The 11,301-nt window shown below is 44.2% G+C and overlaps 1 protein-coding gene across 1 annotated transcript in view; it reads right to left on the reverse strand.

Moving 5' to 3' along the window:
* Positions 1-11,301, reverse strand: part of RYR3 (ryanodine receptor 3) — a 420,187-nt gene that overhangs the window by 81,849 nt on the left and 327,037 nt on the right. The window contains exons 63-64 of the mRNA XM_004380716.1: positions 10,516-10,754; positions 9,037-9,118 (exon numbers count right to left, since the gene is read on the reverse strand). Of these exons, the coding sequence (XP_004380773.1) occupies positions 9,037-9,118; positions 10,516-10,754 (321 nt within the window). The remainder of the gene's footprint in view (positions 1-9,036; positions 9,119-10,515; positions 10,755-11,301) is intronic.

An 11,301-nucleotide genomic window follows, 5' to 3' on the forward strand; every position in this document is an offset into this window, starting at 1 on the left:
GACAACACTGGCTGGAAGGGCCTGTATGAGGGCTGACATCTATTGTTTACTAATGAAGAATAGACCAAAGCCAGATTTCCCATCCATTGGCAGCTTCTCTCAGCCACTAACCGGCATCCAATCACAGACAGACTATACAACTGTCCTGGAGTTACTCATGCGATGTCAGTTACCAAATCAGGGGAACCATTCCTTCAAATAAACCCATAGTGGGAGTTCTTTGTTACACCAAGACACAAAGATAATGCAGAATGCAGACAGCAGGTTTATAATGAAGAACTGAATGAGGATGATAACGTTGAAGCCCATACTGTGTTTGGTTTTGCCTTCCTCTGCACTGATCCGCTCAAACAGAGGGCTGTTGCGGTGTACACGAAGCCCACAGGCAGAACCTCTGGGAGCTGTGGGTGCCCGCTGCACCTTGTTACAAGACCATTATGGGGACAACCGCCAGCTGGAGAGGGGACACTTGGAGCCAAGAGCCAATGCTTACCCCATTGCTGCTACTGTGTGGACATGGAAAGGCATTCGTCTGTCGGGGCTCCCTTCAACTCCCCACAGAACCCTGAACCCAAGACTTGTGTTAACTGCCCTTCACTATGACAACCGCCAACAATCACAGCAGCACTAAGAAGCCAGAACGTCAAAAGCACAGCGTCTCTGGAAGTGGATGACAAGCACTTCCTGGGTGGTGGTCTAGGGTGGCCACGCTTTACTCAGGAGAAAGCCAGACAATCTCAACCTTACCCTTTCAGGTGCTGAGAATCCTTTCTCCCTGAACGCAGAGCAGACACAGAACCCTGGGTTCGACACAGAACCCAGATGCAATGTCATCAAATAACATATCTTTATGGACTAATTATAGGAATTAGAATCAACCTGCAACTCTGCTATAGCACAGAGAAAGAGACACATTCGAGTGGGATTAAAAATGTGATCTTAACTGGTCTTGTCCTGAAAAACGGCTGGAGGAGACTGTTTGGGGTAGGATCAGAGTCAGCAGGGCCCTCGCCTGAGGGCGGATAGAACTGCTCTGCTTGAGACACAGGACCAATCTGCTGGTTAGTCTGAAGAGGGCCAGACTCCAGAGAGGAGGAAAGGACAGGGTGAGCCAGCAGAAAGCCGTGTATTCCTTGGAACCCCCACCCCATCTTCAGTCAAGTGCCCCAAACCACCCGTTGCCATTGATTCCGACTCATGGCAGCCCCATGTACTGCACAGCAGAACTGCTCCATAGAGTTTTCATGGACGCGACCTTTTGGAAGCAGATCACCAGGCCTTTCTTCTGAGGTGCTTCTGGGTAGGTTTGAACCACTGACCTTTCAGTTAGTCCAGTGCTTACCCATGTGTGCCAGCCAGGGGCTCCTGCCAAGTGACCAAACCTATGAAAAAAGTGATCTGAATACTTTAAAGGAACATTAATATACATGGGTTTACTCCTTATCGTCTTCTTCTTAGAGTTGGACTTTACGGACTAGCTGACAGCTCATTTGGCTGTGAAGTATCTGAGCAGATAACTTTAAAAACAGCACCCAGACACAGTGGATGGACATGTCCCCAGTCAGGCAATCACTTCTTCACTAACGGCTCAGCCTTGCCCTCTTGATGAAGACTTGACTTTTAAAATCCCCATAGATCCAGGGCTGCTCTAGAGGCACAGCAGTGGCCTTTGGACAGAACAAATCCAACTGTGCCTGCATTTTAACTCAGCCCCTGGGTTCCATTTGGAGCCTGCATCCACTGTGGGGTGGGGTGGGGAGGGAGTGAGACAGTGAGTCTGCAGGGACAGGGTTACTCCTCGGGAAGCTTTTACTGCACAGCTGCTTCCCTTCTGAGTAGGCCTCATGCCAGTCCTGCTTCCCCCACTTTTCCTTCTCTGGTCATTTCCTTCTTTGCCACACTCGAGTCCCTGGGTGATACAAATGGTTAATGCACTCGGCTGCTAACCTAAAGTTTGGAGGTTTGAGTCCACCCAGAGGAGCCTCAGAAGAAAGGTCTGGCAATCTACTTCTGATAACAGCCACCGAAAACCCTGTGGAGCACAGTTCTACTCTGACACATACGGGGCCGCTGTGAGTTGGAACTGACTGGATGACAACTGGTTACAGGTTTTGCCAAGCTCAAGGTGGTGGATGGGCATGAGAAGAGAATCATCATTTTAACTTCATTCCTGAATATCCAATATCCTCAATGACCCTGAGGACAATGAGACCAAATGTGCTGCTGTCGAGTCGATTCCGACTCATAGTGACCCTATAGGACGGAGGGGAACTATCCCATAGGGTTTCCAAGGAGTGACTGGTGGATTCGAACTGCCGACCTTTCGGTTAGCAGCTGAAAGCTGAACCACTACACCACTAAGGCTCCGGGGACAACGAGAGCCACATCAAATATGGGGATCCTACAAGGGGCCATTTTTTTTAGTTAACAATTTCACCAACCACAGTGGCCGATGGGGAGAAAATCACATTTCCTCTCCTTAGTTTTGCCTTCAGAGGAGGCGGAGGAAGTAAGGAGATAAACCGTGAAGGGAAAGAAATGCCACAGGGAGAGCACTGATGATAGAAGGTCTGGGTGGTGAGCAGGGATGAGAGGGGCTAAGATCTCAAATCGGAGAGCAGATTTCAGTTGGCTCAGCGGGATGAACGTACACAGCAGCTGGTTCTGAACTGCCTGGGTGGTAAAGTGATCCATTATTCCTTTCTTTTTCTTTCTTTCATCAAAATTAAAGTCATGATTTCATGAAAGTGGACTTCTCGGAATTTAGTCAGAGACAATAGCAATCCTTGGGGCAGAAGGCAGTGGATAAGTCTCAGTCTGCATTGATGTAAGGACATGCCCCTGTCCTCTCTGATATTAACCCCTGACAGACCAGAGTCTCCATGAGCCCACGGCAGGGCATTTTCTAGTTGGGGACACACAATGATGCTAATTGGCTGCTGGGCCAAGACAGAGGAACAGCTTTCCGCCCTAGCTGTTAAAGTTCTGTGGAAAGTAAGGCCCAGAAGTCTGCCAATTCATGCTCCTGGCTGTGACATACCAGTGTGAATGACCTTGCCCCCAGGCAGGGCCTGTCAGGGACAGACTGAGCTTCCCGGGTCAATAGCGTCCCCCGGGGGCTAGTGTGGGCCTGGAGCCAGCTCCCAGGCAGGGCGTGGACTACAGGAACAGCTCCTTGTCAATCAGAGATCGAGGCTGGAGAGTTCAGCACTGGATATGGTAGCTCTCTTTCCCCCCGCAGTTCCTATGGGTAGTGCAGTATTTTTCACACAATAGACACGAGGATACCAGTGTCATATTGAAGAGGGTTCAATTTTTATTCCAGTTTTCGTCCCTTCCTAATGTGACAGGTAGCAGGCTTTCCTTGTCGGATCTCTCAATTTTATACTCCTGGATCTGGATCTTACATTGTAAATGTCTATTGTCAGGGATACAGGCAGAGACAAAGTTATCACTGTCATGATCATTATACCTTACACATATATGGTGCTTTGCAGTTTTGAAAATTACTTCAAGTCTATTGCCAGGGAAAGCTCTGGCATGGAAACAGCAGGTAAGGCAGAGAGCACACAGGGGCGAGGGCAGGGCACGATGATACCAAGAGCACCCTGAGGAACCTCAGAGGCTCAGGAAGGGCAATGTTACAGGTGCCAGGGCAGGAGGGAAGGAACACATATTTCTAAAGTAGGAATGAAGAGACACTGTTTCCATCTGAAATAAAACTGAGATTCAATGCTTAATATAATCAAGTTTCAAACATAGTTTTCTTAACTCCTATCAAATGCTCTATCAATTAATCTAAGGATCTCCATGATAAAGAATGCAAGTATTCTGCATGGTTAAATACACAAAAGCTTTTATCCTTCTCTGAAATTCTGTATTTAAGACCTCCACTCGTCAATGACATTCTCAGAGTCGTCTCAATTAGAAAATATTCCAAAAGCAACGTTTCTACTCTGTTTCAACAACTATTTTCCCTTCACACCCAAAATCCATTGCTGTTGGGTTGATTCCGACTCATAGCAACCCTATCAGAGTTAGAACTGCCCCAAAGGGTTTCCAAGAAGCAGCTGGTAGATTTGAATTGCTGGCCTTCTGGTTCGCTGCTGAGCTGTTAACCACTGCACCACCAAGGCTCCATCCCATCACCCCGGTGTTCGGAATGTTTTTCTATCCACAAGGCACACTCCAGACACAGGCGGAAACCAAACGTTTAGTGATTTCCTTGCAACCCTACATTCATTCATTAGTGAAGGAAACTTCAGGAAAACCTGGTAGAGAAACAGTGGTTTCACCGCACTTTCCTCCCTAAAACTCATCAGAAACTGGGGAGCAATTTGGATCTGTGCAGAAATTAGAAAATGTGTGATAATTTCAAACCACAAAACATAGATCAAATCAAGTGAGGATGCTGAGACCTAAACAGACTTTTCTGGACCTAAAGCAGAGTATAACCATCTCTGGACATAAACAGGGGGCTCTTGAAGGGGCCAATGGGAGCCCTGGCGGTGTAGTGGTTAAAGTCATCAACTGTTCACTGAAAAATCAGTAGTTCGAAACCAGCAGCTGCCCCGTGGGACACAGATGTGGCTGTCCGCTTCTCCAGAGATTTACAGCCTTGGAAACCCTATGGGGTTGCTATGAGTTGGAATCGGCTCGATGGCAGAGGGTTTGGTTTTTTGGGTTTGAGGGGACCAAAAGATGAGTTTTTGCCTGAAACAAAGAGGATTAAGGGTGTACAGGCCCTGAAAGCCATAATGAATCACATGTGTAGGGGCCAGGTTTCCTATTACAGAGTGGCAGACAGAACTAGAACGTGGAAGGCGCAGACATGCTGTTATGAATTGAATCGTGTCCCCCAAAATTTGTGCTGCAAATCCTAACCCCTGGATCTATGAATGGAATCCCATTTGGGAATAGGGTTTTCTTTGTTATGTTAATACGGCCATATCAGTGCAGGCTGTGTCTTAAACCTAAGCACTTTTGAGATATGAACAGATCAGATTAGGCATAGAAGCAGGTAAGCAGGAATGGGGGAAAGATAGCTGCCAGGTGGTGGCTGGAGACGCTGAGACAAGGACCTTCCCCCAGAGCAGACACAGAGAGCCCTCCCCTAGAGCTGGTGCCCTGAATTCAGGCTTCTAGCCTCCCAAACCGTGAGAAAATAAATTTCTGTTTGTTACAGCCACGCACTTGTGGAACTTTTGTCACAGCAGCTCTTGCAAACTATGATACATGCCATCTCCTATTCGTACCACCAGGACGCCTAACCTGGAGAACCACGGGAGGTGAGGTGGAGCGGAAGAGAAAGAAAATAAAACCCAACTCACAGTGACCCTATGTGACAGAGCAGAACTGCCCCATAGGGTTTCCAAGGCTGTAATCTTTACGGAAGCAGACTGTGGACTGGTGGGTTCGAACTGTCAACTTTTTGGTTGGCAGTCGAGCGCTTTAACCACTGCACCACCAGGGCTTCTCAAGTGGAGAAGAAACATACATTAAGTCACTAAGCAGAATCCTATGACTACAGGATATACTGAGAGTTTCACTAACCTCCTCCTGGCCAGCAGCTTACTTCTGTAGGAGGAGGGCGCTAGAGATGCACTCCTATGGCTTATGGCACTGCTGCTTTGGTGAGGAGTTACCTGGTCCTGAGACAATGTTCCACATTTAAAGCTATCTGCACTTTCTCCTCTATTCACTCTCCTCTGCCCCCTTCAACCCTCAACACACTCCTCTCTTCATTCTTGAGAACTAGCAAGATACCTAAAAACCAAGAAATAGATAAGATACATATCTCAAAAGATTAATTATAAAAAAAATACAGAAAAATATTTCTCTATACACTAATAGAAAATAAAGACAACAAAAACAGAGTCCGTAACAGGGAGGCAGTTTCAGAAAAGCATACACACACAGAACAGAAAATTAATAGGAGTTAACAGGGATCCCTGGGTGGTGTAAACCATCAGTGCACTCAGCTACTAACTGAAAGGTTGGAGGTTCGAATCCAGCTAGAGACACCTCGGTAGAAAGGCTTGGTGATCTGAAAAATCAGCCATTGAAAACCCTGCAGAGCACAGGTCTACTCTGACATATGAGTCAGAATCTACTGGATGGCAACTGGATTAAAAGTTATTAAAGGGAAAACCAGAGGTACAGAAGATTAAGCAAAAAGCCAACAAAAACACATGATTGCTCTCCCTGAACAACAGGTAAGAAAAAGAATCAACTACATAGTAAAATGAAACCTTCAAGAGATAAAGGAAGCCCCAATTCTGAAGACTCAAGGGATGTATTATGTTCTGAGAAGAACTGGAGGAGACTGATGCAGAATAACCAACACTGAGACGTACCACAGTGAAGTTACTAAGGTTCAAGACCAAAGAATCCTGTAATCAGCCAGCTTCTCCTCTCCACGGCAAACCCAAACCAAATCTACTGCCGTCAAGTCGATCCTGACTCATAGCAACCCCGCAGGGTTTCAAAGGCTGTAAATCTCTACAGAAGCAGACTGGCATGTTTTTCTCCCATGGGGCTGCTAGTGGTTTTGAACCACCGACCTTTTGGTTAGCAGTTGATTGCTCTAACCACTGTGCAAAGTCACACATATATGGAATAAATCACCTAGTCAGGGAACATACACTGTCAGAACACAAAGAAGCGATGTATACAGGCTTCTGAGGAAAGGCAACTATGAGCCAAGGATTCTGTATCATGAACACTGCTCACATAGACAAGTCAAGGGGTGATATTCCAAAACATGCGTGGTCTCCAGTTCTTACAGAACCAACTTTCTTAATGATAAATCCAGTGGACCAAGAGACAAAGCAAAATAGAAAAATCAACTCAAAGAATATCGGTTATATGACAGAATGTAAATCTTATGATGAATTATATATAGCAAAAAGGAAAGGACAGGAGGTGGCTAGAAATATAACTATACTAATTTGCTCATCTTTTTAAACAGGGAAGTAATGGATATTGTATCTAATTGATACATTAAAAAATATGAGTTGTATGATAAAGAAATCAAGTTTTTAGCTTCATTCCACAAGAGAAAAGTGGCAAAGCAATATGAATATTAGGATCCTAACGTGTAAAAACGTATGGGTACAGAAAACATTTAGAACGATGCACACCAAATTATAAAGAGTGGCTGCCTTTGGGAACCGGATCCAGGTGGCAGTAGACCAGGGAGAGGAAAACAGTAGACTTCTAACTTTCTATGCGTCTCTATTGCTGGAATTTTTTAAAACAAGCATGTCTTACTTTCACAACACAAAAGAAAATAAATAAAAGTCTCACAACTCTAGGATGTGAAATTTCCAATTCCACAGCTGCTTGATTAACTAACAGAGGAGTAATGGGGCAGCCTTGACCTAGCTGCTTCTTCAAGCCTTGACTTCACCAACATGGAGTAAAAAACATAGGCACCAGGATTCACAGTGCTGTTGAAAGCAGATATACAATAAATCTGGAATGAATATATGAATAGCATATAAAAAGTCATATGAAGAATAGTCTTTTTCTGGTCTGACATTTCAGAGTTGACCTTTCCTTGACTTTTTTTCCCCAAGAGAATGCCTAAGCTTTACAAAAATAATTGTACAAAGAAACACACACACATATATGGATGCACATATATACACACATACAAACTGATGGGATAAGAAAAGATATTGAGAAAATATTCACCAATGCTCAATGGGAAAAGTGGATTAAAGGCATCTTCTCTAAGGAAAATTCAATATTAAATGGAAAAATTTTATTGCTGCTCTTGTTGATTTGGTGTAAAATATGGTTAAAAAATTTTGTCTGCCCTGTTCCTATTCCTAACTGAGAAAACTATCCATATTTTAGGTGAAATAAGGAAAGCTAGGCAGCTGTATGGAATTAAAATTGTATTTTAAACAAATTTAGTCATTATGTAGTGTTTCTGAAGGAGCCACAGTCTTTTTTTGCTTTATTGAGAGACTGCACTTAGAATGATGTTAGGCCTGACATTTACATGGGTTTTAATGGGAAACAAGGTCTATTGTGGGCTTGTTTGGTACAGGCATTATAAGTAGAGGAAGTATACAGAGAGCAGATACCAAGGCAGTGTTTAGATGAAGTAATTTTAAAGGACAGATCAAATTCCTTCCAATTTCCTGGTTTGAAAGGGCAAAAAAGGAAAAAAGTCTTCCAAGGATAAGTCCAGAGCTTGGTTAATACGGTGTTTATCCTTCAATCTTCCCCATGGACTTAAACAGAACAACACAACACACGGCATTTGATGCTGAAAAGCAGGGGGTCATCAAAGGCCTCCATTGGTACAGGCAGATTAGAAACACAAAGCTGGAACCCAGGCACCTCTGCAAATCAGCTTGTTCAAACTCAAGATTATTGAATGGCATTTCTGCTACCAAAGCGTGAACCTATTAGAAACTGCAGCTAATCTGACAGCTGAGAATGGTAAAGGTCCAGGGTGTATCACACAGAAACTCATCAAACACTAAAGCAACTGCCTCATGTCCTTAAGCGTCTCAGCCAACTTTAACCACAGGAGCTCTGGAAGCTGTGATTACAAAGAGAGACATTTTTTTTTGGGGGGGGAGGGGTTACTGGCACAAGATTTGGAGCCCTGGGGCACAGTGGTTAAGACCTACGGCTGCTAACCAAAAGGTCGGCAGTTTGAATCCACCAGCCGCGCCTTGGAAACAAACCCTATGGGACAGTTCTACTCTGTCCTATAGGGTTGCTATGAGTCGGAATTGACTGGACAGCAACGGGTTAGCATAGGATTTACTCTGGCTATACTGCTCCTCCAGATACACTCGCCAGCTATCCCCATAGAAGTCATTAATCTCAATAGCCTCATTACAGTGCTTAATATTGCCATAAACAGTTCATCCCCTAGACTCCAAATCACCCCTCCATATTAGTGAGCATTTTGATATTGCAGGATTGAAAAGGGGTAATTAAATGTTTAAAAAAGTGTGAGTCACATTTTTCTGAGCCTGACTGTGTTAGCCTCTTTTGTTCGCTAATTACCTCTCAACATAGATGTTCTTTCCTGTGCCAAGGGAGTAGAGGCTGCACAGAATGTGGTAGCATGAAATCTGCACATCGCCCACTGAAACAAAGAAGAGCTGTCATTACTTCGCATCAATTCCAGCTTCACCTCCCGTATGCTGAAAAGGTCCCTGAACAGGAAGGGAAAAAAAAAAACCCCAACATATTATATGTCAAACCATCAGTCAAGAGCAAAAGACCTACTTTTTTTTTTTTAAACAAATACATCCCTTTCTACTCAGATGCTAGTTACTGATTTGGGAGAGAAAATACTGATAGCTCCAGTGAGCGACTGCAGTTCAGAACCATAATTCCTTTGTGGGGCTTAGGACAGGGATCAAATTGCTTCCCAGGGAAAGGAATAATTTGACTGGTGGGTCCTTCCAGAATGAGATTTTCTTTTTTCCCGTTAGAGGGAGACGCTGCAGTCAAATTTTATCCAGGGCAATTATTTCCTTCCGTTGAAAGGAAGAATGCAGGAAACCTGAAGCTTGCATGAGCTGTGTGCTCACTTCCTAGGGAGTGCTCTAATACATACAGGGGCCCCACTCTCTTCAGAGAGACAGCAAAGTTCTTCATGTGTTCTTATCCCACGTTCTCTGCTAGACGCTTTTCCAAAGGCAATTCAGTCATATCCTGATTTTACTATGTTTCCTAAGGGAAGGGCATGTTCTACTTAAGAACTCACAGAATTTAATCTGCAGGCTGCCTGCCTCTAACGATATCTGGGGACGCTCGTCAAATCTGTGACTACTTTAACAGCATCAGAACTAATTTAGTTTTTTTTTTTTTTTTTTGCTTTTCAACCAAGGACTTTCATTGTTTCGATGACACAAAATAATGAGTTTGGATGCCCCTCTCCTCCACACTCCATAAAACTAATGGATTTTCAGTCATTCAGGGATATGGACAACACGGCCTTAGCTATCAACAACTGGTTAACCTAAAATCGTGCTAAAATTTGGTGGGACTGAAGCTTGGTGGCAGAGTATCTGCACGGGGGGGCTATGCATGGTGGGTAATAAAACCGACTTTGGTCTTCTTCTGAAGTCAGATAACAAAAATGTTAGTATCTTTCCTTTGCTTCTGGTATCCAATGAAAAAATTAGGACTTTTTAATAGGAAAACTGGTGCCTGGAAAACGCTGAGAGCAAACCTATACCTTCTCAGATAACTTTTTCAAATTAAGAGGGAGCACAGTGGCTGGGAGCTAGACTAGCCAGGTGGGAAATTCTGGTCCATAATATAAGTGGGAAAAGATTAAATATTATATACTCAAATTTGGGGATTTCTTCCCTTCCCAGAGTCTACTAGTTCATTTTTAAACCTAAGAAGAAAAAAGTATCAAATAATTATCTTTTGACTTTGCCCTCAAGGTCAACATAAGTGAAGGAGCCACACAGTTTCCATCTGTGGCCACGTACATATAAATCCACGACAAATAACAGTATGACTCACAGAGCAAATCCACCCCAAACTGATGCTGAGCGACGTGCTCAAAGATGGACGTCAGGATGGGTAGCAGAGCCACTGTAGTATAGTTAATATTCTGAGAAACGCCTTTAATCTGCGTTCTGGAATGGGTAAACTTGCCAAGCTTCAGGTTTTCTGAAGTCTTCTCTAAGTCTTCTGCAGCGTTTTCAAAGAATGCGCGTAACCCCGCCTTCACCAACTCTGAGCCTGACTTCATGACTGTCCTGTAAGCAAACAATGTTCAAAACCAGAAGCATAATCTGAACCTTTGACCAACCCCCTTCTTGAAACTGGTGACTTCCAGTACAACCTGGGCAGACAATGACACACCCCATCACTTGTCAGCACTGTGTCCCGAGCTGAGCCGTGGAGATAGTGGTTTGTATCCAGGAAGAAACCTGCGTCACACAATCCCAAAAGGGGCTAGCAACTGGACAGGGTGCTCAGTTTGAGGGAATTGCTGCTCAACTCCTCAAGAAACGTAGAGAAGGGTTTAGAAGGAAATTGATACCGGTGACCTGTTATCTATATAATGTTGCAGCTGAATATATAATCAAAGGAATGAAGAGGTGGGCTTTTCTTGCAGCTGATCCTGGGATAAGCAACTTTTATAATGACGACCTAGATACATATGCTCACTTATGATGGAGAACCTTCTAGCGAGAAAGTGAGAACAAGGAAATAAGTCAAATGAAGCTCAGATTTCTGTTAGCTTGTAGGGATGTCCTAGCTCTGGTGAGAGAGAAAAGGGACAGCTGGTCCTTTTTTTTT

The sequence above is a fragment of the Trichechus manatus genome, unplaced genomic scaffold, assembly GCF_000243295.1.
Source record: "Trichechus manatus latirostris isolate Lorelei unplaced genomic scaffold, TriManLat1.0 scaffold00076, whole genome shotgun sequence".
In the NCBI taxonomy this organism is placed as follows: Eukaryota; Metazoa; Chordata; class Mammalia; order Sirenia; family Trichechidae; genus Trichechus; species Trichechus manatus.